The 27,209-nt window shown below is 49.0% G+C and overlaps 9 protein-coding genes and 1 non-coding gene across 10 annotated transcripts; 6 read left to right on the top strand and 4 right to left on the bottom strand.

Moving 5' to 3' along the window:
* Positions 1-503: 503 nt before the first annotated feature.
* On the top strand, positions 504-3,078 carry HD556DRAFT_1475987 (chaperonin Cpn60/TCP-1 family). Its single transcript, XM_041308528.1, has 8 exons — positions 504-644; positions 698-788; positions 835-971; positions 1,022-1,166; positions 1,213-1,467; positions 1,521-1,669; positions 1,726-2,379; positions 2,434-3,078. Exons 1-8 carry the CDS (start codon positions 588-590, stop codon positions 2,620-2,622), a joined length of 1,677 nt encoding a protein of 558 aa, XP_041160428.1. The 5' UTR covers positions 504-587; the 3' UTR covers positions 2,623-3,078.
* Positions 3,079-3,762: 684 nt separating this feature from the next.
* Positions 3,763-4,722, bottom strand: HD556DRAFT_444829 (uncharacterized protein). The gene is made up of 5 exons (XM_041310621.1): positions 4,476-4,722; positions 4,310-4,417; positions 4,175-4,251; positions 4,049-4,112; positions 3,763-3,997 (listed from the first exon to the last, which is right to left on the bottom strand). Exons 1-5 carry the CDS (start codon positions 4,608-4,610, stop codon positions 3,914-3,916), a joined length of 468 nt encoding a protein of 155 aa, XP_041160429.1. The 5' UTR covers positions 4,611-4,722; the 3' UTR covers positions 3,763-3,913.
* Positions 4,723-5,818: 1,096 nt separating this feature from the next.
* Positions 5,819-7,172, top strand: HD556DRAFT_444660 (uncharacterized protein). The gene is made up of 5 exons (XM_041310620.1): positions 5,819-6,123; positions 6,182-6,289; positions 6,348-6,424; positions 6,487-6,550; positions 6,601-7,172. Exons 1-5 carry the CDS (start codon positions 5,989-5,991, stop codon positions 6,742-6,744), a joined length of 528 nt encoding a protein of 175 aa, XP_041160430.1. The 5' UTR covers positions 5,819-5,988; the 3' UTR covers positions 6,745-7,172.
* On the bottom strand, positions 7,070-10,192 carry HD556DRAFT_1527268 (uncharacterized protein). The gene is made up of 7 exons (XM_041309340.1): positions 9,921-10,192; positions 9,733-9,874; positions 9,492-9,671; positions 9,392-9,442; positions 9,234-9,342; positions 7,838-9,179; positions 7,070-7,785 (listed from the first exon to the last, which is right to left on the bottom strand). The coding sequence occupies exons 1-7, from the start codon at positions 10,073-10,075 to the stop codon at positions 7,353-7,355; spliced, it is 2,412 nt and encodes an 803-aa protein (XP_041160431.1). The 5' UTR covers positions 10,076-10,192; the 3' UTR covers positions 7,070-7,352.
* A 5,514-nt stretch (positions 10,193-15,706) lies between these two features.
* Positions 15,707-17,395, top strand: HD556DRAFT_1476033 (uncharacterized protein; the record flags this gene model as incomplete). The annotated part of the gene is made up of 4 exons (XM_041308529.1): positions 15,707-15,824; positions 15,901-16,417; positions 16,469-16,877; positions 16,916-17,395. 4 exons carry the CDS (start codon positions 15,707-15,709, stop codon positions 17,393-17,395), a joined length of 1,524 nt encoding a protein of 507 aa, XP_041160432.1.
* A 1,244-nt stretch (positions 17,396-18,639) lies between these two features.
* HD556DRAFT_1443157 (uncharacterized protein) lies at positions 18,640-19,114 on the top strand (the record flags this gene model as incomplete). The annotated part of the gene is made up of 3 exons (XM_041306563.1): positions 18,640-18,767; positions 18,799-18,865; positions 18,917-19,114. The coding sequence occupies 3 exons, from the start codon at positions 18,640-18,642 to the stop codon at positions 19,112-19,114; spliced, it is 393 nt and encodes a 130-aa protein (XP_041160433.1).
* A 10-nt stretch (positions 19,115-19,124) lies between these two features.
* Positions 19,125-19,379, top strand: HD556DRAFT_1237179 (uncharacterized protein; the record flags this gene model as incomplete). The annotated part of the gene is made up of 1 exon (XM_041297880.1): positions 19,125-19,379. A coding segment is annotated over one exon (255 nt), but the record flags the coding sequence as incomplete, so codon positions are not given.
* Positions 19,380-19,837: 458 nt separating this feature from the next.
* Positions 19,838-19,919, bottom strand: HD556DRAFT_t66. The gene has a single exon. It is a non-coding gene; the product is annotated as a tRNA-Gln (tRNA).
* Positions 19,920-20,008: 89 nt separating this feature from the next.
* HD556DRAFT_1527269 (Ca-transporting ATPase) lies at positions 20,009-25,154 on the top strand (the record flags this gene model as incomplete). Its single annotated transcript, XM_041309341.1, has 20 exons — positions 20,009-20,600; positions 20,658-20,809; positions 20,855-21,060; positions 21,110-21,394; positions 21,473-21,590; positions 21,645-21,702; positions 21,760-21,777; positions 21,833-22,371; positions 22,477-22,698; positions 22,760-23,008; positions 23,069-23,152; positions 23,206-23,320; positions 23,373-23,605; positions 23,660-23,774; positions 23,827-23,870; positions 23,922-24,155; positions 24,219-24,361; positions 24,412-24,675; positions 24,727-24,816; positions 24,873-25,154. The coding sequence occupies 20 exons, from the start codon at positions 20,012-20,014 to the stop codon at positions 25,027-25,029; spliced, it is 3,915 nt and encodes a 1,304-aa protein (XP_041160435.1). The 3' UTR covers positions 25,030-25,154.
* Positions 25,155-25,472: 318 nt separating this feature from the next.
* On the bottom strand, positions 25,473-27,125 carry HD556DRAFT_1371615 (BAR domain-containing family protein). The gene is made up of 7 exons (XM_041302957.1): positions 26,886-27,125; positions 26,774-26,834; positions 26,270-26,719; positions 26,094-26,214; positions 26,003-26,044; positions 25,865-25,953; positions 25,473-25,818 (listed from the first exon to the last, which is right to left on the bottom strand). Exons 1-7 carry the CDS (start codon positions 27,037-27,039, stop codon positions 25,800-25,802), a joined length of 936 nt encoding a protein of 311 aa, XP_041160436.1. The 5' UTR covers positions 27,040-27,125; the 3' UTR covers positions 25,473-25,799.
* Positions 27,126-27,209: the final 84 nt, after the last annotated feature.

Raw genomic sequence — 27,209 nt, forward strand, 5'->3', positions numbered from 1 at the left:
AAACGACTGGTACATCCGAATCCTGCTCACGTCTGCGATCAACAAGCAAATGAATGAATGCATACCAATCCTGCATACCTCGCTCCCAGGCTATTTCCATTGTTGTTGCTGTTGCTATACTGAATGCAGACAGTTTTGTTGAGGGATCCTGGTTCGTTTTCACCCACAAGTAGACGTGATGTGTGCGATGAGAACCGGTCACAAGGGTGCAAGCGCGTATAGTAGCCACTGTGTGCAGAAGGCAAGAAAATGTTCATGCATCAGTGAAGAAATCCGGTAAACTCTTGAAAATGCTGAATTGCTTGAAAAGCTGGACTTAAGCAGAAGGAGGCTAGACACATTAATATTTGTGATAAGCTGTATATTATTACAAGTCATGCAGTCACTCACCTGCACTTACGATGACGAGCTATAGTTCGATATACATGTCGTTGACAACTTACGAAGCCAAAATGTGATGTCCGGCGGACTTAAGTTCCCGGACTCCATGATCTAAACGTAGTCGGAGTATCAAAAGCCCCAGAGTATCCAAATCCCTGACTTCCTGGACGTGTCTAAACTTAAGTCTTGGCTTGTTGTTGCGCATCATGTCGTTAAAAGTACCAAAGGCCAACAACGTCGAGCTCTTTAAGAATGGCTACAAGGTATTTTTTATACTCCCGATCTTCGCTTACAACGTCTGATATAATTCTTGCAGCACCTCCAGGGTCTCGAGGATGCCGTCCTTCGAAACATCCAGGCAATTTCAGAGTTGTCCGATCTCGTACGGACAAGCTTTGGACCAAATGGTACGTATATTACACTTATAATACATCTATCCTGACTCTCTGTCAGGTCGTAATAAATTAATAATCAATCATCTTGGCCGACTTTTCGTAACATCCGATGCCGCTACCATCATCCGGGAGATCGAAGTCATTCACCCAGCAGCCAAGCTTCTTGTAATGGCATCACAGGCTCAAGAGTCTGAGGTATGTCCTCTTCAATCTCATTTCTTATCTACTTGTTGACCTAAATCCAGATGGGTGACTCCACCAACATGGTCATTATTCTCGCAGGAGAACTTCTCAAAAAGTCTGAAAACCTTCTTGTTATGGGGCTTCATCCTAGTGAAGTAATCAAAGGATATGAACTTGCATGCGCGAAAGCTCTCGCGGAACTTGAAAGTGAGTCGCTTCCTCTCTTTCACACTTTCTTCTGACAACAGCACAGGCCTATCAACGTCCAGCCTACCTTCCCCTTTCACCCGGGAATCCCTTATTACAGCTCTCAAACCCGCTATTGCATCAAAGCAGTACGGTTACGAGGACACGCTTTCATCTCTAGTCGCCGAAGCCGCACTCGTAGTCATGCCCAAAAACCCAAAGAATTTCAACGTCGACAACGTCCGCGTCGTCAAGATCATGGGAGGCAGTCTTTCTGGCAGCAAAGTCGTACAAGGGATGGTGTTTGGTCGCGAACCGGAAGGTAATTATACTCAAATTCTCAATACAGCGCTCACACTCTCGCCCCCTCTCAAGGTATCATCAAAAAAGTTTCAGGCGCGAAAGTGGCCGTCTTCACATGTGCCCTCGATGTCGCCCAAACCGAAACGAAAGGCACTGTCCTCCTCAAAAGTGCAGACGAAATGCTCAATTTTACGCGCGGCGAGGAACAACAACTTGAAAGGGTATGTTTTTTTTCCATCTCATCACCTTCTACATCTGCTGACTATCACTCAAACAGATCTTTAAAGAAATCGCTGATTCAGGCATCAAAGTCATCATCGCAGGCTCATCCATCGGCGACCTCGCCCTACACTACCTCAATCGCTTCAACATCGCCGTTCTCAAAGTCCTCTCCAAATTTGACCTCCGCCGCGTAGCTCGTGTCGTCAACGCCACACCTCTCGCCCGTGTCGGCGCACCCACCGCAGAGGAAGCAGGCTACGTCGACATCTTCGAGACGACGGAAATCGGTGGAGACCGTGTCACTGTCCTCCGTCAGCTCGCTTCTGGCGAGGATGGGTATCAGGGACATACAGAGAAGACGCGCACAGCAACGATCGTGCTTAGAGGGGCGACGGCCAACCATCTCGACGATCTCGAGCGCGCGATCGACGATGGCGTCAATGTGATCAAATCACTCATAAAAGATCCACGACTAGTTCCAGGTGCAGGTGCAACGGAGCTGGAGCTAGGCAAGCGTGTCGAGGCATACGGGAGCGGGATGAGGGGGCTGGCACAACATGCTGTGAAGCGGTATGCTACAGCACTCGAAGTCATACCCCGAACGCTCGCTGAGAACGCCCTGGGAGGTGCTGAGGGCAACGAGGTTCTCAGTCGGTTGTGGGCCAAGCACGAACAGGAGGGCGGCGAAGCCTGGGGTGTCGATATAGAGGTAAAGTTCACTTGTTCTGTATCATCATCTTTTGATTGATTGATCATATGCTAGGCCGAACGAGATGGCACTCTGCTAGCCACCGACTTCAAGATTCTCGACCCACTGGCCGCAAAACAGTGGGCCATCAAGCTCGCAACAGAAGCCGCCGTATCCGTACTCAGCGTCGACAGCATCATCATGAGCAAACCCGCAGGAGGACCCAAAGTCCCTCAACAAGCAAGTAACTGGGATGAAGATTAGGACACTGCTACGGGAGTGTTCAGACTGCTTTACAGTAATTTTGCGCAGACCAGAAAAGGTACAAGTAATGAAAATAACAAATGGATGCAGCCGAAAAGAACGCTAGGGTGAGCAGCGAGAAATACTGCGGAGAACGTCGTACTGTACAATGTCTATGACAGATATCCGCGAATGGTGATAGGTGACCCAGAGAACGGGATGCAAATGGATTACGATGATGGCAAGGAGTCCGCTGTAGAATGGGATTAGGTATGACCGTATACATGGTTTTTGACTGATCCCCCCGGGCCGCGGCAGGAGAGTCCTAGCTCTCCACAGGGAAACCCTCCGCTACGAATTTAGGCTAAGCATGTCAAACTTTCTCTAATTCATATAAATCTCCAGATCGCATGTTTCAAAAGGTGAGACACTAGAAAACTGGCTAACTCGTCAAAATGCGTGCGACCACCTTAGAATTCATAGCTGACACAGCCGGGACATGGACGATAGGACTCGGTGCGGTAATTAATAGAAATTAGTAAGTGTCGAGGAGGGGGTACGTGAAGAGCGTAGTCGCTTCATGGCGCCTCATTGATGGTGGTGGTCAGAACCTCAGAGGTATAACAGACCTGTGCTGAGTTTGCCAGACGTGTTGAAAGCTGTTCGCGATGGCATCTCGGCGCCACGTGATCGGCAAAATGTGCGCGTTTATGCCTCGGGCTCGGAGCTTTGAGGATCACTTAGACGTGTTTGATGGGGCAGGTGGACATTGTGATATGAGACCGAAGGTAACAATGTATTTGATTAAGCTAAACGAGAGTGATTACATTGAGAGTGTAGCGAGAGTTTCGGGCGAGGACGCGCAGTGTCATCCGGCCCCGACTCGGAGGGCTTCCTCGCAGTGACCGGGTTTCAGGTATCCTGCGGGCTCAAATGGTTCGGGTTATGAGGAGAGCGAGGAAATTGAATCGGGAACGATGAAAGAAAGGGAGAGGAGGGTGAGGAACGAGCAAGACGATATTTCTAAGTGCGAACGGATGTTGTGGCACGGAGTGTCTGCAGACATACTAGTACATGTAAATGGGTGGAACGATATGGGAGGTTGCGCTTGATCTGCGTACCCTCCTCGAATTATTTGCCGATAGCTATATTCTACCTCACTTATATCCCTAAGAGAGTCAGACCAAATCAATCCTATTCATCAACGTACGCATACGCAACAAAAGAGACGAGTACATATAGGCAAAAACACTTTCAATAGCTCAGCGTCGGCATACTTCTGCAAGCTCATGGTGGTACCTAGTGGCGAAAACTAGGCAAATGATTGGAGATCAGAAACACGGGTTAATCGCCACTGCTGGTGGGGAGTTCCTGGGACGTAAGTCTCAAGTTTCACCTGCGAACGTTATGAGCAAAAGCCTTTGGAAAAAAAAATCCACCAACTTACTTCACCGCGCCTCGGACTTGGAATGGATAACACCAGGTTATCGTCCCCGATGGTGTATCTAATGCTGTACATTTGAGTCGTTAAATTAGCAAAAATAGGTTGCTGAGCACTGAGTCGGATTCTCACGTATAGGTACTATCTGCCTGTGCAACAAGATCGACGATAAACGCCTGCGCGGTGTAAATGATCGGTTCATCCGAATCCTGCCCACGTCTACATCAACCAACAAGCAAATGAATGAATGCCGATCTAGTAACATACGTGGTTCGCAGCAGAAAAGAATCCATTTCCATTGTCGCCGCTGATAGCGGACTGAATGGTGACAATTTTGCTTGAGGACCCTGACACGTAATGTCTCTTGATTATCCACTGGTAGATGTGATGCGTAAGAACTAGTCACAAGGTGGGTACAAACGCATATAGATACCTGTTGAGCCGCGGTGCCATTTTCGACGAAGCCTTGAATCTGGTTGCCTTCAGTGGTATCGCTCGCCTTCAGATCAAGCATGAGGTCTCTGGCAATGTTCTTGATAGTATACACTCCATCAGTAGAAAAGGGCATTGTATAAGATGTAGGTCGCGAGCAGTTTGATGATTCGATAGTGAGACGAAGAATTGACAAAGGAAAAGGCAGAGAATGCTAGGCTTTTATACGAAGTATCTTGGGCTATTTTCGACAGATGAAGCCAAGATGGGGCGGCAATAACACTAGCCTTGTGGACCAGTGGCCTTGTCTGAGAAGGAAATGTAAGTCAGTGTGACAAGGCGTGCGTCTAAAAAGTCCTATCACATAAACGCATTGCATGCTCCCCTCGGAGCACAATTCTTGCGACCGTCTTGTGAGAAAGGTGTTTCCGAGATTTGGGGCAGGTGGTCTTCGGATAGAATACAGGTAAGAGCCCAAGACATAGCCAATTTTGTGCATTCAATAAGAGCCTCACCTATTATAAGTATACATCGCTTCAAAACATGCATAACAGTTCGCTGCTCAACTTGTCCGTAGTGATAGTGTATAGGTCAGGCCAGTCACTAGCCTAAGATACCAGCCTGTCTTACTAGAAGCACGTAGTATGTGCGGAGTTTCAAAGCTGGCTTGATCCAGACTCTTCCAGACTCAATCCAGACTCTACGATAAGTTTTTTTAATTGAACGATTGTTAACTTGGCTGACTACGCTACTGCCGGGCCTAACTCAGGTACAAATACTCCACATGTGCACATTTTTGTTGCCCACATAGTTCTCACTGGTCGACGTCGCAGGTACAGTTCGCGGGAATTGCGGCTGTAATGTGGAACGTTGGTCGCAATATTCGTGCATCCGTGTCTCATTTCACATAGATTTGTGTCTAACTCGTTTGCTCTATAATCCTCGACCAGGGCCTTATACCCCCACTACCAGTTGCAGCCCGGTATAACAACAAGCATATTATATAACAGTACTGCTGGTGAACCTCAGATATAGTTACATGCGTTGTAAGATGTCTGACCTATACACTAGTACTACGGACAAGTTGAGCAGCGAACTGTTATGCATGTTTTGAAGCGATGTATACTTATTATAGGTGAGGCTCTTATTGAATGCACAAAATTGGCTATGTCTTGAGCTCTTACCTGTATTCTATCCGAAGACCACCTGTCCCAAATCTCGGAAACACCTTTCTCACAAGACGGTCGCAAGAATTGTGCTCCGAGGGGAGCATGCAATGCGTTTATGTGATAGGACTTTTTAGACGCACGCCTTGTCACACTGACTTACATTTCCTTCTCAGACAAGGCCACTGGTCCACAAGGCTAGTGTTATTGCCGCCCCATCTTGGCTTCATCTGTCGAAAATAGCCCAAGATACTTCGTATAAAAGCCTAGCATTCTCTGCCTTTTCCTTTGTCAATTCTTCGTCTCACTATCGAATCATCAAACTGCTCGCGACCTACATCTTATACAATGCCCTTTTCTACTGATGGAGTGTATACTATCAAGAACATTGCCAGAGACCTTATGCTTGATCTGAAGGAGGGCGATACCACTGAAGGCAACCAGATTCAAGGCTTCGTCGAAGATGGCACCCCGGCTCAACAGGTATCTATATGCGTTTGTACCCACCTTGTGACTAGTTCTTACGCATCACATCTACCAGTGGATAATCAAGAGACATTACGTGCCAGGGTCCTCAAGCAAAATTGTCACCATTCAGTCCGTTATCAGCGGCACCAATGGAAATGGATTCTTTACTGCTGCGATCCAGGTATGCTATTAGATCGGCATTCATTCATTTGCTTGTTGGTTGATGTAGACGTGGGCAGGATTCGGATGAACCGATCATTTACACCGCGCAGGCGTTTATCGTCGATCTTGTTGCACAGGCAGATAGTACCTATACGTGAGAATCCGACTCAGTGCTCAGCAACCTATTTTTGCTAATTTAACGACTCAAATGTACAGCATTAGATACATCGTCGGGGACGATAACCTGGTGTTATCCATTCCAAGTCCGAGGCGCGGTGAAGTAAGTTGGTGGATTTTTTCCCCAAAGGCTTTTGCTCATAACGTTCGCAGGTGAAACTCGAGACTTACGTCCCAGGAACTCCCCACCAGCAGTGGCGATTAACCCGTGTTTTGTTGGGATCCGACGAATCCGAAGGAGACAAAGTCGAAGGGACAAGAGCCGAGGGAGAGATGGAGGAACTGGCCGAAGAATAGAGCCAGAGGAGAGGATGTCGAGTGCAAGCGTATCCAAACGGAGAACGAGCACGACGTGTCATGGTCGGCTCGTGCGCTGTCCATCTTTTAGTTTATTTTCTCTATATGACTGTACCTGCGACACTCACCTTATAAGCCCAGGTACCCACATCCAAACATCTCAGTTTCGACACGAATACTGAGATATTCGTACCTCTGTTTAGCTCTCCGCGTGAACGTGTCCTTCCAATTTTCAAGATGTTTCTGATCTCCAATCATTTGCCTAGTTTTCGCCACTAGGTACCACCATGAGCTTGCAGAGGTATGCCGACGCTGAGCTATTGAAAGTGTTTTTGCCTATATGTACTCGTCTCTTTTGTTGCGTATGTGTACGTTGATGAATAGGATTGATTTGGTCCGACTCTCTTAGGGATCACCCAGCTCGCTACAGCGTGTGCTTACGGTGTCATACCAAGTTTCGAAATATTTGCAAACATTGTCGCTACCGCCAAGTCAGTGACGGTTGACAGATAAAAATGTTATATGCGCAACTCTGGTGTCAGCCTTTTTTTGCGACAGACTCGTACTTTTTACCCTAGCATGCACATAGTATGGACGATAGTTAACGTTCATCGGATATCCTCTCCCGCCGGAACCCGTGCTCCAAGCACAGCTTCCCTACGAGTTCTCAGCGCTCCCTCGTACGCCTTACATGCCCACTTGAGAAATCCAACTTCTTTACCCCTACCCTGCTCTACTAATCGGGCATGCAACAACTCCACATCCACGAAACTCAGCAAAGGCGGTACACGCTCGTCAGGTGGACCGATGGCTGATGTGAGGCGCACGAGGGGTCGAGGCGTAACGGCTAAATTACTGAGAACAGTACGTGTCGAGAGGATGGGCGGTTTTGCGAAGAGGGTGATCGTACGTTTTTTCATGACATCTTGAGCATCTACATGAGCAGACGATGGATTACGGGCTGGAGGCAGCAGCGCGGTCGGAGGATATCGCGACATAAATGTGCGTAGCAGCGTAATTGCACGGTCGACATCACCATTTCTGGACGAGGGCATTAGTATGACTATAAATGATGGAAAAATAAGAGACTGACAAGGAATGGAATCTTCTGACAGCAGTGTGCGCTCTCTCGACTAGCCTGGCAGTTACTGTCGTCTCGGTAGCTCCATTAGCCCACTCACGCTCAAGCTTTTCCCAACGTGCCCATAGTTCATCTACCCATTTTCCTGCAATATCACGTTCACGCGGCCTTGAAAGTGCACACCTCTCGAGGGCATCGGCATAAGTGCGTGAATCACCCATAAGGTCCACGCCAAAAGATGAAAACAGCCTCTCAAACACATCGCGCGCACTTTCGAGACTTGCATGCGAGTAATACACAGATATGTACGCATTGAAGAGGCGTGGTGTGAGTCTGACGTTAAATCTTCCAGCGAGAGGCATGTTCGAGGATGAACGAGAGGTAGGGTTGGTATCTTGAAGGATTCTATCGAAGAGAGCCCTGGCCTCTGCGACGACCTCGCCTGGTGATTGGGGTGGGAGGTGTGAAAATGAAGGCATTGTAGCTATATGAGCCAAATCATTCGGAACTCCATCGGAATCTGAAGAAACACCTGCAGATTCTGAAGGCAAGTCTGGTGAGCACTCAGTAGCGCTTGCTAGCGGCCCGTCTTGACTTGAAGCTGGTGCCACAACCGCCCCGTCGTTCACGATCCTGGTTGCACCCCTTTGGAATGGGGGCCTATACGCGGCATAAGCGTGGAAAATGTGCTGCATCATCTCCTCAGTTAGACTTTCAGCTCTTACAGCTTCTGCCAGGATCCATCTAGCACGGGCCAAATCACCAACACGCTTGCAGCCGTCCAGCAGAGCCGTCCAAGTACGTGGCCCACCACCAACTTCAGAAGAACCGCGTCTAAAGCGGTCGCGCATTTGCCGCGCAAACCTGATTGCCTCCGAAACCCATTCTCCTCCAGCCTTCGCACAAGCACGGATCACTGCATCGTAAGTCCCTTCGGTCGGCACAATTCCCGCATCGAGCATCTCAGTCCACAGGTCCAGGGCACGCTGGGGTTCGGGAGATAAGGAAGCTGAAGCACAAGCGCGGATCAGCAATGCGTAGAGGTGAGCGTCTGGGGTCGGGTGCGCAACATAGCGCATGTGCGCGAAAAGGTCCCAAGCTTGCGAATTCGCAGCCAGTCTTCCTAATGGTACGTCCGGTGTTGAGCATATCGAAGGAGGTGAAGGAGAGGGACGAACAGAGAATAGGGAGGATATAATACGTGAATAGGATTTCATGGGGGGATGGAGCCCAGAAGCTTCATACTTATGCAGAAGGTCGATAGCACGAGTGGGAAATGCGCGCGATGCAAATACAGCCGGGTCACGCAGGTACGACTTGATATGCAGGTCTCGTTGAGTTTCAGAAGGTTTGCCTATGCATGAATATAGTTAACTGACAGTTGCAAGTACATGTATCAAGTACGAACCGATTAGAATATTTTCCATGAATCCTTCAAATCGTTCTGTATTTCCATGCGATGCGTGATATCCAAGCACGATATTCACGATGTCTTCGGGTAGTGTAACACCGGAAAGCTGAACTGTTCGTGAACGTCTGAAAGCGAGATGGAATTACAATGCTAACCTTTGAAGACTCTATTGTACTTTCTGCGCTGTCCAAGTCTCCATCGCGTATCTATAAGGTCTGTAAGAGACCCCATCTTTTTGAAGTTAAAAAGACGCACATAAACACAGACCCGTTCTCTCATTTCAATCATGGCTTGCGTCTCTCCACATTCCTCAGAGCGCTTCGCGACCTCTACCGGTTGTTGAGTAAGTCGTATCAAGTCTTCATACATTGAGAACAACTCCTCGTCCGTGTAACGAGGGAAAAGCGTTGCCTCTGACTCCGGGGTTGCTTCCAACTGAACATAGGCTCACGTCACAAAGTGTACATGAATGGTTAGATTCAAAGCGAGAGCCTACCGACTGAGATTGCATGACATCCGTTGGCGCTTGCGTATTTTGCAACGCACGAACTCTCCTTTCGAGCTCGGACATTGGGGACGTAAACCTTTTGAGTGGCTTGAATACCGGAGGAGAGACCACGCTGCGGCGTCCGCGCCGCCTGGGTCGCATAAGCGGTTGATAACTGATACAGAATGACAACTCACCTAGAAAATTCCTCAGCGGGCTCGAAAGACGGAGCAGGAGACGGTGCAAGGGTTACCGCCTGGCGTAAGTTCCGTGAACAACATGCCCATTTTACTGATTGGACATGACCAAAGCTAGAATCGAGCAGACCGAGGGGAAGAATAGTCTTGGGCATGGAATAAGTCGCGAAAATATATCAAGTTAGTATACGCGCCTGATATGTCAATCAACTATGTGTCATCAACGCAACGTAAGCGGCAATGAGTTCGTGGTATGAATCTATCCCTCCTCAAGTCGTCAAGTAACGCTTTTGTCACAGTTGGTCACAGCTGCCATTTCTAAGCCCACTCAGTTAATGCCTCAGATCCAGATGTCAGAGCAAAAAATTATGTGAGGGTGAAATACTAGCTTACATTAATATTGTGAGCCAACGCAGCTTCTTTGATGGTCTTGTAGATATTGTTTGTGACACCCTGCAAAGCTGCCTGAATCCACTCATATGCAGGATCACGCGATGCCCTTGCCACTTGGCTATCTCTTGCATTTGATGACCCTTTCCTCTATTATACCGTGTTCTCGGATAAGGTCACCGCCCGTGCTTTGAATCTTACGCATACACTGAATTCATCCACGTTTGTGTGTGTTCTACACGCATTTTTTGTGTTAAAGTTGGCTGTGCATCGTAATACACGTACTAAAGGAGCCTAGACGACTAAGTCTCAGCGGATGATAGACAACGCTAAATGATATTATGTTTACCTAGACAACTAAGTCTAGTGTACGAGTCAGCAAGAGTGAGAACGAGTAAACTAGTCAACATACCTCAGTGGATGATAGACAACACTGAGGTGTGAATGCGAGCAAGCAAAAGTTTAAGTATGAGTGTGCAAGAAGGCTGCGAGACGGAAGAAGCGCGGGTAACATATGGTGTCGAAGGTGGAGAAGCGACAAGATATACGAAAGAGGAAATGAACCCCCGGAGGTTAATCCTCCGGGGTAGGTAGCATGTGTACGTATTGATTCTCTCAACACACCCCCTCACCGAGACACGAGTTGGAGGCCGGGCAAATGTTTTTCGAAGAGAGGACGGGGGAGCGCCTTGGTGAAGATGTCTGCGGTGTTTTTGTGAGAAGGAAGCCACTTGAGGAGGAACATTCCGCGCTCGATGTGTTCGCGTATGAAGTGGTAGCACACATCAATGTGCTTAGAGCGAATGTTATTACGGGCCTCGGTAGACAGTGAAATTGCGCCGGTATTGTCCATGTAGATCGCAATAGGGAAAGGAAGATGGATGTGGAGTGAGATAATGAGCGACTTGATCCAAAGGCCTTCCTGAATGACGTGAGTGACAGCCATGTATTCGGCTTCCGTGGAGGAAAGGGCGTGAGTCGTCTGCTTTTTAGATACATGGGCGATGATGCCGCCTGCATAGAACCAAACGTAGCCCGAGATTGACAGACGATCAGCTGGGCAGCTGGCCCAGTCTGCGTCGCAGTATGCGTGAAGGCCATCATCCACATTTGCACCCCCGTAGTGCAGACGAAGGTTAATAGTGCCGGAGAGATAGCGTAGCAGTCGCTTCGCTGCTGCGTAGTGTGATGGGTGCGGTTTGGAATTGTGCTGAGCAAGTGAGTTCACGGCATATGAGATGTCTGGGCGCGTGCATATAGCGAGGTAGAGCAATTCACCAATGAGTTTGCGAAATAGAGTAGGGAGATTGGGGATGGTGTCATGGACGTCATCAGGCTTGCCGAAAGGATGATGGGAATCGAGTGGAAGGCGAACAGGATTGCAGTCGAGGAGGTGATACTCGTCGAGAAGGTAGGTAATGTATTCACCTTGATGCATCCATAATTGGTGGCTGCTGCGGTTCCGTTCGAATTGGATCCCAATGAATTTGGTGATTGGCCCCATGTCCTTGATGCCGAAACGCTGATGGATCTTCTGCTTGACCCAGGCAAGGAATGCCGGTGAATTTGAAGTCCCCATCCCATCGTCGACGTGAAACCCGATGATGCAGATTATGCGTGTCCCGGAAGCGCTGCTGTCAAAGAGGAATACGGCATAATCAACGGGACAGCGAGTGAAGCCCAACTTGGTCATGACCTCCCTAACCTGCTCGTACCATTCCATTGCGGATTGCTTCAATCCGTAGATTGTACGAAGCATCCGCCATACCATCACCTGCCAGTCCCCTTCCTCAAACCCCTTGGGTTGCCACATGTAGATCTCCTCTTTCAACACTCCCCAGAGGAAGGCTTGTGTGGCGTCAAACGAATGCAGTTCCCAGTCATTTTTGCAAGCGAAGGCTGCGATGAGACGTAGGGATGCTGTCTTCAGTACTGGTGCGAAAGTCGCCCCATAGTCCATGCCAGGTATTTGCGAAAATCCTTGTGCGACAAGGCGCACCTTGTAAGCTGATCCACCCTTGTTGTCCTCCTTGAATTCAAGGACCCAACGGTTCCCGATTGCTTTACGCCCTTCTGGAAGAGGAGCAAGTCGGTAAACGTGCATGTCGTCCATGATTCCGAGTTCCTTTTTCATGGCAACGAGCCATTCGTTTTGATCGGTGCGTAGCATGGCCTCGTCGTAAGTGGCTGGTGGGATTTTCATATCGTAGTTGGGATTGTTGGGGTTTCGTTTTCTGTCGCTGCGGATACTGATGTTGGCGTAGACCTCTGGGACGTCCATGTTAGGCTCTATCTCCTCGAGGTTCTCTTCCCCATCTTCTTCACCATCTTTCTCAGCCTCGGTCACCCCCTCACCCAACGGAACAGCGTCAGCGTGAATACAAGCTGCACGAGACTCACGTAGGGCCTGAAGACGAGCTTTAGTCTTGGCCATGTCAGCAGCCCACGCGCTACCAGCAGCAGTGGGCATTTTCGTCCGGGCAGAACGGCGCACAGGGTCGGGAAGAGCTGGTGCAGGAGGAGTGAGATGGCTGAGAGTCGTTCGAGGGGAGAGAATTGTTGGAGTGGGAGCAGCAGGTGGGGCGCCAGCAGCAGGTGCATCGTCTGCATCATCTGAGTCTGAATCGGACGCGTGGTCCATGAGACGTTCATCAAAAATGACGTCACGTGCGACAAAGAAAGTACCAGATGCCTGATCTCTCAAGCGGTATCCTTTGGTTCCCTCAGGATATCCAAGGAAAACAGCTTTGCGGGAATGTGGTCCCAACTTGACCTGAAGTTCTGAGGGTATGCGCGCGAAACAATGAGACCCGAACACCTGGATGTGCGAAAGGTCAGGCTTTCGGCCATTAACGACCTCGAAGGGTGTGACACCAAGAGGGAGAGTGACGGAAGTACTCCGATTCCAAAGGTAGCACGCTGTTAAGGCTGCCTCACCCCATAGATTCGCAGGTAGACCAGCCAATTCCAACATCGCGAAGAGACGTCCCTCAATGGTGCGGATAGTGTGCTCTGCTCTACCATTCTGCTGATGTGCGTAGGGCGCAGATAGCTGACGTTCGATGCCTGCTGCCAAGAGAGTCTCAGTGAATGCCTTACTGATGAACTCCCCGCCATTATCAGATCGGAATACCTTAACGGTACGTCCTGAATGATTTTCCCAATGAGCCTTTATGATGCGCCATGCATCCAGAGCCTGATCCTTCGTTGCCAGAAGCTGAAGATTGAGCAGGTTGGAATAGTCATTGAGGAAGAGGATGAAGTGGAGTTTTCCATGAGGTGTTGAGATGGGAAAGGGGCCGCAGAGGTCAGAATGAACGAGGTCGACCATGTGGGAGGCGCGTGGTGTCACGGAAGGCGGGTACGGCTTGCGCGGGTGCTTTGCAATGATGCAAGACTCGCACCTGTGAAGGGGATCCGACGATTCGACTTTGATGCCGGTGGAGGCAGATGCAATCCGTTTGATGGCGTCACCACCAGGATGTCCCATGCGGGCATGCCACAGGTTCCAGGACAGCGGTGTGCGGACGAAGGCAGAAAGCTCGCGGGGAATATCGCGTTGGGATTGCTGCTCAGTGGGTCGGACGAACTTAAGGTCGACGAAGAAGAGGTTTCCAGTCATTGGAATCTCGCCCAACACCTCTCCATGGTATTTGAGTTGACATCGCGCTGGTGAGTGCTCGAAGTTGCATGACCATTTCTTTTTGAGCATATGCCCAACAGAGAGGAGGTTGATCATGGCACCCGGAGCATGTAGACAGTCGGTGAACGTGACCCGGAATGTGCAGCTGCCAAGCATAAGGTCTGCAATGCAGTTGCCTCGTCCAGAGGTTGGGAGGCGTCCATGGTTAGCCATTTTCACTGTAACATGTTCACTCTCTGAATATGTCCAGAAGTAGCTTCGGTCCATGATCAAGTTGGAGGTTGTTCCCGAATCCAAGATTGTCGAGAGCTGCTGTTGCGCGATGCATGCAATGTCATCGAATGATGGGGTGTCGGACTCAAATTCGAGTGGGAGTTCCTCTATTATGGCGCATGCCAGGTTCTTATACTCGTTTGCGACAGTGCTAGTGGCCAAGGAAGATGGAGTGGTGGGCGCAGGAGTGTCGTTACTGTTAGTGGCAGCAGCGATATCTGACTTTTTACTAGGCTTCCTGTCTCTGTCCCGGTCTCTGTTTCGAATTCCCCCTTGACCTTCCATGCCGCCTCCTGGTTGAAAGCAGTGCTCTCGATCATGAGTGAGAGAGCGCAGAAGTCCAGAGCAAACGGGATTATCACAGCTCACCCCCTTGGGGTTATACTTATGAATCTGTATCCCCGTTTTTGGGTTCGTCTTCCCCTCCTGAGGTCTGAAGGACGTGGCGTTCGCATACTCGGACCCGGGACCATTGAGCTTCATTTCTCCACGAAGCCTGTTGGCTTCTTCAGAGAGAGAGGTCACGATGGTAGCAAATGTCATTCTGGATGTAGCGGGTGTAGAGGAGGAGGACGCGGGAGGAGGAGTACTGTAGAGATTCATGGTCATACGTTTGAATATAAGCCATTCTGGAGAGAGAGGGAGTCCATGAAGCAAGAGGAATACCATTTCATCGTTGGTGACAAGTATGGCCATCTCTGCAAAGCGACACCTCGCGTTCTCAAATACACTGATGTAACGGGGTGCATCATCTGGATCTTTAAGTTTTCAGCGAAGAGTTGTGCACGAAGTTCGAATTGGGATGTGACATCCAGGCGTCCGAAGTGAGTAGCGAGAGTGTTCCACTGATCTCTTGCAGTCCAGGTTTTACTCAAGAGGCCTTGGACGACTGCAGAAAGCTTCCTGCAAATGATACCCTTAGCTTGCGCGTCCTCCTTAATCCAGTCAATCATGCTTTGTTTTTCGGTAGCAGAGACAGTTCCAGCGACAGCCGGTGTAGGCATGACGGAGGCGAATTCGGCGAAGTTATTAGGGTCAGTCCCTGCACTGCAATGGTTCCAGAGACCATCACCTTGCAGGGCCAGAGTAACTGCGCGTCGCCAAGTGGGATATTCATCTGCACCAGTCAGTTCCGTAATGTAATCGTATTTTCCCATATCGAAGAGATGACGAGTTACTCGGAATATTAAGGTTTTTTTTAAAATTTGACCCGCAGTGGGGAGCATATGAGATTTCGAAGGGAAAAAGTCGTGGGTCTCCTGGTTCCGAGCTTGTTTAGAGCTCAGGGCTCATAACCTAAAGGAGCCTAGACGACTAAGTCTCAGCGGATGATAGACAACGCTAAATGATATTATGTTTACCTAGACAACTAAGTCTAGTGTACGAGTCAGCAAGAGTGAGAACGAGTAAACTAGTCAACATACCTCAGTGGATGATAGACAACGCTGAGGTGTGAATGCGAGCAAGCAAAAGTTTAAGTATGAGTGTGCAAGAAGGCTGCGAGACGGAAGAAGCGCGGGTAACATATGGTGTCGAAGGTGGAGAAGCGACAAGATATATGAAAGAGGAAATGAACCCCCAGAGGTTAATCCTCCGGGGTAGGTAGCATGCGTACGTGTCGATTCTCTCAACACGTACTGATAACTCAATGCGCTTCTAGTAGGTCGGTTCTAGATCTTTCGTCTAAGAAGTCCTTCGATTTACAACACCCCTTTCCCACTTCACAACTATCTTCTCCTGATACCAACGGAAGTCTTGGCAATCTTCGCAGCATATCCCGTAAAACTTGGTCAAAATCCGCAGATGATCTTGGAAGCTTCTCGACGTCCTCCTTTTCCTCTGCAGACATATCTTTTCAACATAAAGTGGAAGAATACAGGAATAGAAGTAATAGCAGTGCAACCTTGCATCCCACTTCTACGGGCTCTGGTCCTGGAAGTCCCATGAAGCACATATTCCTGACTATTGCTACCAATAGCCCTCTTTCATCTTCGCCTCCTGAGTGTGGGTTCGCCTCTCCTGACCCTGGCATTTCCATCTCCGTCTCCTCACCCACTTCAGACACGTTCTGTTCCCCTCCATCGGAGGACCCACCCCCTGTCCATTCTCGCAACACGTCATTTGCACCTCGATTACCTTCTAAGCTAGGCTTTGCGCCAACAAGCCCCCAAAGGAAGGGATCAGGGTCCAAGTGAGACGCCGAATCAACAAAGGAAAAAGATAATGATCGGAATGGCCCCAGTGGCATGCGTGGTGTCTTTTCCTTCAGTCTTGCGAGTCCTTCTTCCAGTAAACATCCGTTACCCAACCCAACCCCTCTCAGTGGCCAAAACACAACGTCGTCGTCTTCACCATTACTTGCACCTACCATGCTCAAACCTGATGCACATGACAGTCGCGATTCACGTCTTACGTCTCAGATTGTCTATAACGTTGGTTTTATCAACCGCATGGGAGATACCGCGCCATCGATCTATGTGCAGTATCGGTCATACAGTACTGCTATGAATCTGATGCTGTCGAAAGGATGGAAGGCGGCCAAGGCAGAGCTTAAAGGGCCGAAGTTATACTTCTACAAAGTGCCCGGCAACCGTAGCGCTGCCATCAAGGAACTCTTCCATACTGAGATCGTCCCTCCTCTTCCAGTGAAGGTAAGCTATTCAACATCGGTGACGTCGACATTCGGGAGACTGCCATTCCTGTTTATGACGGAGAGCTTCTCGTTGCTCGCAGCAACCTAGATCCGCTGTCCTCATCTCGGTCTCCTTCTCATCCGCCATCCAGACCTTCGAGTTCTATAGTCGAGGGGTGCAATCTCGCCAAATGTACGACGTGTTCACCTTCTATCCGTGTAAAGCCTGGATTGTCTCAGGGTCTCGAGCGGAAGAGCAGCGTTGCGCATCGAAGCTTGTTGCCCTCTACATCTTGTCGACCGAATGCTATGGTGACAGAAGTATCGTCAAAGAGGCCTATTCGCGTCATTGTGCAAGCTGGAACTTTGGATCGCCTAATCAATGTCCTCGTGCACGGCCTTCAGGGCGTTTCAATAGCTGTGGCTGAGGATAATGGTGAGACATCTCTAAGAGACGGCAAAACCAGGGACCTTGTCGTTGATCGGTGTAGAAACAACTATACTGAGTGGGGCTATACGAAGATGGCTCCAAACTGATATATCTGTGTTGAGGTCTTTGCACTGCCTAGTCTGCTATACTTGCCTGACAAGTGCATTCGACCCAGGGGTCTGCGATCTGGGAATAGTCTTGGGGGTAAGTGAGTGATGTGTGGTCAATAGTCCGAGTGCGGGAAACAATGTCCGAAGGTATAATTACGATGTCCGATGCAAAAGCGTCGGGTCCGATGTTTTCGGGGTTTCGGGTTATCGGGTTCGGATTCGGGTCTTTCGGAAACTAATAGTAACGCTATAGCGAGCGTCGGAAGAGCGAGCGGTGTGCGCAATAATAACAATGACTGATACGGATAATGAAAGAGCGATGATATTCACAATATCAACTAAGAACTACGAAATATCGGGTTTGACCACTAAGCGTCGGGGAACTGCTCCCCTCTACTTGGATAATGAATAATGCTCGAGGTCAGTCCAATATATATGTAAGTACGTAGAAATGCGGAACCCATAGGCGAAGGTAGCGGCGGAGTATTTCGGATCCGAAGTACATGTAAATAAACATGAGGCGCTGCGGACTATGGGAAAACATGTAATAGCGCTTGCTACAACGTGAGTAATGTGCGAAATAATGAATTACACACCTAGTGGGGCTAGCAAGACAGGACAGGACACGGATAGGACAAGTGCGCGGGAAAACATCGGGTCCGATGCGGCCTAAACGTCGGGTTGGCGGGTTAGCGTCGGATAACATCGGGAAGTGATTAGCATGTGATGGGTATTTGACGTGTACTGTAAAATAGCTCAATACGAGCCCAGCGCCAGCTCGTGTCCTACATCTGGCTGAGTTTGCGCGAGTATGGTGGCATATTCCGGAGTTTTGTGACGCCTATCGTCTTTTTTGAGGTATGGTAGTCTCTTTTCTGCGTTTGAGATGGCCTAATTGATACATTCTATGGCTACTTGGTAAACACTTTTTAAGCAGTCGACCCTCCAGCCAGCCTTCTGCAAACAGTTATCTCCACGTAATACAATTTTGTTCGGAAGTGCTCGAGGCGATCAAGGGCTGGATAACGTCTGGAGGAGCCCAGGACTGTCTCGATAATGTTCAGCTGTTTGAAGCTGTGCGGTCTTTCCTGGAACAATCCATTCGATCGCTCTTCCTTCGATGCTCCGACTACGGTTGAGAATGACGTCAGCCAAGCTTGGGACACCATCAGCGGGTGGGATTGTGCTACAGAATGCTACAGAGCGCTCTGTAGCACTCTGTAATGAATTACGTTTCCCTGATGACTCTTGACAGCACTCGTCAAATAACGCACACGGCATTCACAACACAGACTCAACGCCCTCCTTCTGTCTTCCTAGGTGATATCCAACCGCTAAAATCGACAGACACCTCGGGTGCGATCCTTTGGTAATCAACTACCGGACCTTGATGCGATTAGTGCTGATGAGCTCGTCGAGAATTTGAATGCTATGAGTTCTGTGGCATCGAGTAATATAAGCGAGGAGGTCAGTCCTCCCCTTACTAACTTCCAATATGGTTGCTCATTTCCCTTTCAGGACCTTTTCATCACCATTGATCTGTTAGAGGTGCAAAGCGCAGACCGTACCGGCTGGTTTTCAATTCAGGAAGTTCTGTCGACAGATGATGTTGACATACAGTCCATGTATTTCCACCTGACGGACGTTCAACATTCAGCCATCTTTGCTGATATCCGAGCTTTCTCAGGATACTATCTACCGTCTCCTACCGTCTAGCATCCGCAGTTGTATCAGTGCCTTTAATATCCTTCGGAAATGGACGATTTCTAAGCTCGTCACACCTAAACTGGGGATCCGACTATGGCAGGCGAGAATGAGCCTCTTCCTTCTAGCCATCGAGATTGCCCGTCTAAGGAGCATGAACACTGGTTCTGCGTCCTTTGGGTGTGGGGACCGACTTTGTGTCCGGTCTTTCTTCGAGGCTGTCCTAACCTCGGCTGTTGTCAGTTCAGAGATTCATATGCACCATCGTCCATGGTAAAACATTGCAAATATTCGGGGGGTTCAGTGCGATAGTCTCGTAGGTAACTCGTCCTGCACATCTGTGGGCATGGGAGCTAGTGTACCAAAGAGAATGCTAATATATTTAGAAGGCACCTGCTGATTTTGGGTGGTGTTTCAGTAAGTCTCTAGATATACAGGAAGTCCCTAGGCTAAGTGAGAGGGAGATGGGACATCTGACCCGATGACTGAGGCCTGGGGTTGTGCTGAGAGATCAAGGGGACACAGAACCACCCAACAGCACAGGAAGGACGCAGGACGCGGATGGGAACCCAAAGATGCACGGAAGAACCCCCACATGCGGGGGAAGGCGATGTAAAAGAGTGAGAATGGATGCAAGAGGACGGATGGTGGAGGCCCCTGGTCAAGGTTGACAACGTTGAAGAACAGAAGACATGCGAGGACTAACAATTTATCCCTAGTAAGGAAAAAAAGAATAGGCGATACCAGGGTTCGAACCTGGGTTTCGGGAAGATTTATATATCAAAATCCCGAGTGATAACCACTACACTATATCGCCTTGGAAAACTTGTTAGTTTAGTCGTATTTGGACGGGTTGGACGGGTTGGTATGACTGCGGTTAGGATTAAACTTACACCTCTCCGTTCTACAATGAATAGCGACGAATCGTTTTCAGCGTTGGTTAATACCGCCAATCCAGCAGCGTCCGGATACAGGCAGCGAGACTCCAACAACCCATACATCCATTCAGATTTTACTACTAATACTATTACACCGTCTGGTTATCCTCCACAACCAAATCTTATGGATCCCTTCTTTGACGACGATGACGACGACGCTTCTCATTCTAACTTTACTATGTACTCTGCTCAAAGACCAATGCAGTCCCAGGAGAGCGGTCTTCCTCTCGCTCGATCAGCTGCACCCCCAGCTGGCATAAGAACATCTTCTACCTCTCTTGCAACGACACCTAACGGACAACCGCAAGGCTGGGCATTTGACGATGACTCTCTATCCCCCGCGTTCTCACCTGCCCCTTCCTTCCCGGCAGAGCCCTCAATACCCATGCGTCCGCTCAAGCGACGCAGAAAGTGGAAATGGCCCTGGCAGAGGGACAAGGAACTCACTGCCGAGCGTGTAATCACCCTCAATAACGCACTTATGAATGTCGACTATTGCTCAAACTTTGTTTCAACGAGCAAGTACAACATGGTCTCATTTCTTCCCAAGTTTCTTACTGGTCTGTCCCGTCTGGTATCCCGTACACCACGAAACACCAACTGATGCATTCTCGTAGAACAATTCTCGAAATACGCCAATTTATTCTTTTTGTTCACAGCATGCATTCAACAGATTCCAGGTGTATCCCCCACGAACCAGTATACTACCATCGCGCCCTTGGCCGTGGTCCTCCTCGCTTCCGCATTCAAAGAAGTTCAGGAAGACCTTGTACGTTATTCCTCCAATCATTGACCCGTTCTCACCTCACCTCAGAAACGACACCAATCTGACTCCGAGCTCAACGCACGACTTGGTAAGGCCCTCTCCGGAAACACTTTCGCCGCACGGAAATGGAAAGACCTACGTGTAGGCGACATCGTGCGTGTGGAGTCAGATCAATTTATGCCAGCCGACCTGGTACTCATATCCTCGAGTGAGCCCGAGGGATTATGTTACATAGAGACTTCTAATCTTGACGGGTGCGTTCCTCCTTATATTTTCCTTCTTTCCCTGACATGCGCTCTCCAGCGAGACCAACCTCAAAATCAAACAAGCTTCCCCACAAACCTACTCGCTCACCTCCCCATCCCTTGCAGGCGCTTTGCATGGTACATTGCGGTCAGAACAGCCAAATAACTCATTGTACACATATGAGGGAACATTGGAACTGTTGAGCGATATGAATGTACCGAAGACTGTATCGTTGGGCCCTGATCAGTTATTGTTGAGGGGCGCACAGTTGAGGAATACACCGTGGGTATATGGGATCGTAGTGTTCACAGGTCATGAGACGAAGCTCATGCGAAATGCAACGTAAGCGGTTCAACCTTGTTCGAGCTTTAGTTCGCAGAAATTTTTTGTGATGTTCTGCAATGCTAAACTCGGGTACAGCGCAGCGCCAATCAAACGTACGGCAGTCGAGCGCCAGGTCAACACTCATATCATCTTCCTCTTCGTCTTCCTCCTTGCCCTTTCACTCGGGAGTACGATTGGCGCCAGCATCAACACAGTGTGTTTGTTCTATCAACTTCATCAGAGATAGGGGCTGACGGACCTTTTGTAGTGGTTCTTGTCCGGCCAGCAATGGTATTTAGCAGAGCCAAGCACATTCACCGGGAAAGGTGAGTACCTCTTTCCGAGAAGATTACCCTGGTCGCCGACTGATCGCGTTTGATCAGCAAAAGCATTCATCGAAGGTCAAGCATATTTATTTTTTCTACCTACTCTCCCTTACTCATTCAATCTCTCCAGACATTCTCACCTTTATCATCCTCTACAACAACCTCATCCCCATTTCACTCATCGTTACCATGGAAGTCGTCAAATTCCAACAGGCCCAGCTCATCAACGCCGATCTGGACATGTACTACGCGCCCTCCGACACGCCTGCGCTCTGCCGCACAAGCTCGCTGGTTGAAGAGCTCGGACAGATCGAATTTGTGTTTAGCGATAAAACGGGAACGCTAACGAGGAACGAGATGGAGTTTAAGAAATGCTCAGTTGCAGGGATTCCGTATGCGGACGTGGCGGAGGAGGGTGGGGAGGAGGGGGAGGGTACAAGAACGTTTGAGGAGCTGCGGGGGCTATTGCACGAGGACGCAGGGAAGCCAGTCGGTACGGAGGCGATTGAGAGCAGAGAGCGAGATGTGGCCAGAGAATTCATGGTGTTATTGGCGGTGTGCCATACGGTGATACCGGAGGTGAGAGATGGGAAGATGCATTATCAGGCCAGTAGTCCGGATGAGGCGGCGTTAGTGGCAGGGGCGGAGATGATGGGGTATCAGTTCCATGTGGGTCGCTCATTCCTTGTTAAATACTGTTTTACACATTTCTTCTAACCCCTTCTCTACACCCCTCCATCCCTTTAATCACGCTGCTTACTCACCCTTCCACAGACTCGCAAACCCCGTTCTGTCTTTCTTTCAATCAACAACGCTCCTGCCGAGTACGAGATTCTCAACGTATGCGAGTTCAACTCGACGCGCAAACGTATGTCGACGATTGTGCGCACGCCCAGCGGTTCAATCAAGCTTTTCTGCAAGGGTGCAGACACCGTCATCCTCGAGCGTCTTGCCAAGGCGCAACAGTACACTGAGAAAACGCTTATTCATCTTGAAGTTTGTTGCTTCCCCCTTCAGTGTTACCAACGTTCATTGTGCTCACCCAATCAAATCACAGGACTACGCGACCGAAGGCCTACGCACTCTTTGCATCGCATACCGCGACGTCCCAGAGGCCGAATACCGGCAGTGGGCCTCCATATACGAGCAAGCAGCTGCAACGATCAACGGCCGCGCAGATGCCCTCGACAGTGCGGCGGAGTTGATCGAGAAGAATATGTTTTTGCTCGGGGCAACAGCTATCGAGGATAAGCTCCAGGACGGCGTACCAGATACGATACATACGTTACAAATGGCCGGGATCAAGGTGCGTTTGTCAGACATTTCATCATGATGTCTATGTCTACGATGCTGATATGGTACGTAGATCTGGGTGCTTACGGGTGACAGACAAGAGACAGCGATCAATATCGGCATGTCTTGTCGGTTGATCTCAGAGTCTATGAACTTGGTAGGTTGGGCATGCGGCGAAGATATTCTAGTGCTAATATTCTACCTCTACAGGTCATTGTGAACGAAGACAACTCGCGTGACACTGCGGATTTTATCCAGAAACGACTTTCAGCGATCAAAAATCAGCGGAGTACGGGGGAGCTCGAAGATCTGGCTTTGGTCATAGGTCAGCGCGCGCACGAAATCATTTCATACCCTCTGAAGCCCTTCCTTTGTAGACGGCAAAAGCCTTGGTTTCGCACTTGAGAAAGAGCTTTCCAAGTCGTTTTTGGAGCTCGCGCTCATGTGCCGCGCAGTCATCTGTTGCAGAGTATCTCCGCTTCAAAAAGCTCTTGTCGTCAAACTTGTCAAGAAGAACCAGAAGAGCATCCTCTTGGCAATCGGTGACGGTGCAAATGACGTGAGCATGATCCAGGCAGCGCATGTGGGCGTGGGGATCTCTGGAGTCGAGGTACGTGATCATTAGTGTGCGACATTGCATTTGTATTCAAAGCGATCTGTATAGGGTCTACAAGCTGCGCGATCTGCGGATGTGGCAATTTCACAGTTTAGATTTCTCAAGAAGTTATTGCTGGTTCATGGCGCGTGGAGTTATCAGAGACTGTCGAAACTCATCCTTTGTACGTATATTTGTTTATCTCCGTTTTACGCATGTTCATCACTGAGGACCAGACTCGTTTTACAAGAACATTACGCTTTACATGACGCAGTTTTGGGTACGCATCCGCCCGCTCACTCACAAATGTCTAGCTAATATCACCTTGTAGTATTCCTTCTTCAATAACTTCTCGGGGCAGATTGCCTACGAATCATGGACGATATCATTTTATAACGTCATCTTTACCGTTCTTCCCCCTCTCGTCATCGGCGTGTTTGATCAGTTCGTATCTGCACGAATTCTAGACCGATACCCACAACTATATGTACTCGGGCAGAAGAACGTCTTCTTTACCAAGACAGCATTCTGGCTCTGGGTAGGCAATGCGCTCTATCACAGTCTCGTGAGTCTCATTCCAAAGCGACAAAGAATTCAGTGATAGTGATGATGATGATGGCGTTTCTAGATTTTGTTCACATTCACTGTGATTTTGTTTTGGGGAGATTTGAAGCAAGCGACGGGTTTGGACTCTGGGCATTGGTTTTGGGGTGCCATGCTTTACCTGGCTGTTCTCCTCACTGTCCTTGGCAAAGCCGCTTTGGTTTCTGAGTGCGTGTCCCTATTCTTGTCTTACCCTCGTATACTAATGCGTACTCTAGTTTGTGGACAAAATACACTGTTGCTGGTGAGCGCAAATATTCCTCTATGAACAATCATCCAACCGACATCTTTTCCTCAGCGATTCCTGGGTCGTTTGTTTTCACTATGCTCTTCCTTCCTTTATACGCCGTTGTTGCTCCTGCCATTGGATTCTCTACCGAATACTATGGACTTGTGCCTCGTCTATGGACTGATGCTGTGTTTTATTTTGTCCTCATCCTTGTTCCTGTCGTCTGCCTGAGCCGCGACTTTATTTGGAAATAGTACGTCCACACCCGCTTGAGCGATGTAACTATTTGACGCCTTTCATATAGCTACCGACGAACATATATTCCTCTTCCATATCATATCGCTCAAGAGCTCCAAAAGTACAACATTCCCGACTACCGCCCGCGTCAAGAACAGTGCGTGTCACTTCAAATAGCATATGCTGGTTGATGCTAACCCCTTATCATGTCAGATTCCAAAAAGCGATCAAAAAAGTCCGCGCCGTCCAGCGCATGCGCCGGAACCGCGGATTTGCATTCAGTCAGACAGAGAACGGTCGTCAAGATCAGGCAAAACTCATTCGTGCTTACGATACATCCAAGTCGAGCACACGACCATCGGGATATTAGACACGAGAGAAGGCGTCATTTGCTCCATCTGACATTCATGAATTGTATTGTATAACTGGGACTAATTCATACACCGCCGTTGTAGAATGATTCTTCAATGGATTTATTGTTGTGTTGCCGTTTTTATTCGATGGTGATGGGACGACGTCGAAGTACTTACCGTATTTTCGATTTGCTGCCGATCCATGTGAGTGATGGACGACCCTTATTGTGGAGGCGCATCTTTGTCCTCTGGTGAATTCCAGCTGGGAGTACCATACATATGTAGAAAGCTCGAGATTGACACCGGGAGACAGCAACGAAGCGTGGACAGTACTGTGTGATAAGCTTGGCACACTACAGGGTAACAGCAATCAGGAAGTCGGCACATGAAGTATTATAAGGACCTGTAATGACAGTTTGAAATCTGCCAGCTGGACATTATTCATCTTGCACCAAGGTATAGCTTGTAGCCTATGGCCTCCAATTCAATGCTAGATGACATCGCGCTCGTGGTTTGCGAGGTTAGGAAATGCATGTACTTATAACGTAGAAAGATTATGTTAGTACATGATGCAGGAGAAGGGGCAGGAAAAGGAAAAGTTCAGACGAATGACTAGTTCAATCATTGATTAGTCGAGTACACCTCTATTATGACGTCCAAAGCCAGTTTGTGCATAGTGTTGCGATACGGAGACGTACAAGGACACCAGCAGCGCTATAGCTAAATATAAAACTACCTAACAAGAGAATGTACATGCGACATGTCATGAATCTAATGTAAGGGCAATTCAGTGGTCGCGGGACTTCCTAACAAGACATGAGCGATGTCATTGACAGGGGAGGGAAATATTACCTATATTCTCCCTCCGCGGCGACGCTGAGCTCTTCAATTTCGCCTTGTGCGGAAGAGAGAGCTTCAGCTGCTGCTGCAAAGTAAAGCAGCTGCAAACCAAGGGTAAGCTTCGCGGCCTTCTTATCATAAGACGCATACCTGAGCTTTCACAAGCTCATTGAGATTCTTCAGAGGTTCCGGCTACAAACAATAAGGCAAAGTGTTCAAAAAGGGAATACTTGTGACATACATTCTCAAGAACTGTCTTCATGAGGGTAATGGCAACCTCAGTCTTCTGAACGAGGTCATCCTCTGCGTTCTCAACATCAAGCCTTGCCTGCTCTTGCTTAGTAGGACTCGTAGTTTTCAGACTGTACGAGAAAAGTGTAAGCACTTGAAGGACTAAAGCTTAGTGAAAGTAATGACGTCTGCTTAGCGGCATCCAACTCAAGTCTGCTGACGCGAACGGCTTGGCGTGCTTTCATTGCGACGTTAATAGACGTTGAAAGCGTCGTCTGCCACGGGCGCAGGTATTGTGCCTGAATCGATTCGTCTTGCTCGACGCGAGCTGATGCAATGTTGTCGAAAACATCTGCGTACACGGTTAGTGCTTTACCGAGTTTATCTTCATCACCAGCAGGGGTGCGTTGCATAGCGGCGGCGGCGTTAGTCGCAGCGCGACAGAGAGCATGAGGGAGAGTCTTGTGTTGGGAAACTTGCGGGGCAACAGGTGAGGGCGTAGGAAGATTGGTGCCCTTCAGGTTTGTAGCAGCGAAGTTTGTAATACCATGGCCAATGGTGGTCGAGAGTTCAGTAATAGACTCCTGAATTTGGGTCGGGTAGTCATACGACTCATTCTCATAGGCCTTGGTTACTCTGATTGAGGTGAGATATCAGGGCTGAGCTGATACACAAACGAAGTGCACGAACTTGAGAAGTGCTAGGTGTGCCTGACGCAACGCGTCTACGCGAGCCTCCAAATCCTTGTACTCTGAAATAGATATTGAGATTCAGCATCCAAATTAAAAAAGAGCTGGCCTACCTTGCGGCAACTCCGTAATTTCGTCTGGGGCAACTTGACCTAAACGCTCCCTGGTTGCCTGAACACTGGAGTTGAAGCCCTTTGCAAACTTGTTTGCGGACTGCCCCAGGTTTAGGCCGGAAAGACTCGATTGAAATTTGTTCCAGCCGTCCATAGTTGACTTGAAAATGATGATAATGATACAAGAACTAGGGAGATGAAGGGTTCGAACGTTCAAGATGTGGAACCTCTGAGTCTCTGACGCAGCTAGAGCTGCCCAGCGGTGCCAATTACTTTCACATATGGTAATAGGTTCAAGGGGTCCTGGTCAGACGCGTAACACGA

The sequence above is a fragment of the Suillus plorans genome, assembly GCF_016647745.1.
Source record: "Suillus plorans strain S12 chromosome Unknown HD556scaffold_27, whole genome shotgun sequence".
Lineage (NCBI taxonomy): Eukaryota > Fungi > Basidiomycota > Agaricomycetes > Boletales > Suillaceae > Suillus > Suillus plorans.

Bases quoted from the DNA above. Each gene is read 5' to 3' on its own strand.
- HD556DRAFT_1371615 (XM_041302957.1), bottom strand. From the start codon at position 27,039: ATGGACGGCTGGAACAAATTTCAATCGAGTCTTTCCGGCCTAAACCTG. The intron at 26,720-26,773 runs GTTCGTGCACTT...CACCTCAATCAG, and splicing joins GCACACCTAGCACTTCTCAA to AGTAACCAAGGCCTATGAGA. The intron at 26,045-26,093 runs GTATGTCACAAG...TATTGTTTGTAG, and splicing joins TGAAGACAGTTCTTGAGAAT to CCGGAACCTCTGAAGAATCT.
- HD556DRAFT_1527268 (XM_041309340.1), bottom strand. From the start codon at position 10,075: ATGCCCAAGACTATTCTTCCCCTCGGTCTGCTCGATTCTAGCTTTGGT. The intron at 9,672-9,732 runs GTAGGCTCTCGC...GCCTATGTTCAG, and splicing joins ATGTCATGCAATCTCAGTCG to TTGGAAGCAACCCCGGAGTC. The intron at 7,786-7,837 runs GTCAGTCTCTTA...GCCCTCGTCCAG, and splicing joins GTCAGAAGATTCCATTCCTT to AAATGGTGATGTCGACCGTG.
- HD556DRAFT_444829 (XM_041310621.1), bottom strand. From the start codon at position 4,610: ATGCCCTTTTCTACTGATGGAGTGTATACTATCAAGAACATTGCCAGA. The intron at 4,252-4,309 runs GTATGTTACTAG...AGACGTGGGCAG, and splicing joins TCTTTTCTGCTGCGAACCAC to GATTCGGATGAACCGATCAT. The intron at 4,113-4,174 runs GTGAGAATCCGA...TCAAATGTACAG, and splicing joins CAGGCAGATAGTACCTATAC to CATTAGATACACCATCGGGG.
- HD556DRAFT_444660 (XM_041310620.1), top strand. From the start codon at position 5,989: ATGCCCTTTTCTACTGATGGAGTGTATACTATCAAGAACATTGCCAGA. The intron at 6,124-6,181 runs GTATCTATATGC...CACATCTACCAG, and splicing joins ATGGCACCCCGGCTCAACAG to TGGATAATCAAGAGACATTA. The intron at 6,290-6,347 runs GTATGCTATTAG...AGACGTGGGCAG, and splicing joins TCTTTACTGCTGCGATCCAG to GATTCGGATGAACCGATCAT.
- HD556DRAFT_1475987 (XM_041308528.1), top strand. From the start codon at position 588: ATGTCGTTAAAAGTACCAAAGGCCAACAACGTCGAGCTCTTTAAGAAT. The intron at 645-697 runs GTATTTTTTATA...TAATTCTTGCAG, and splicing joins TCTTTAAGAATGGCTACAAG to CACCTCCAGGGTCTCGAGGA. The intron at 1,468-1,520 runs GTAATTATACTC...CCCCCTCTCAAG, and splicing joins GTTTGGTCGCGAACCGGAAG to GTATCATCAAAAAAGTTTCA.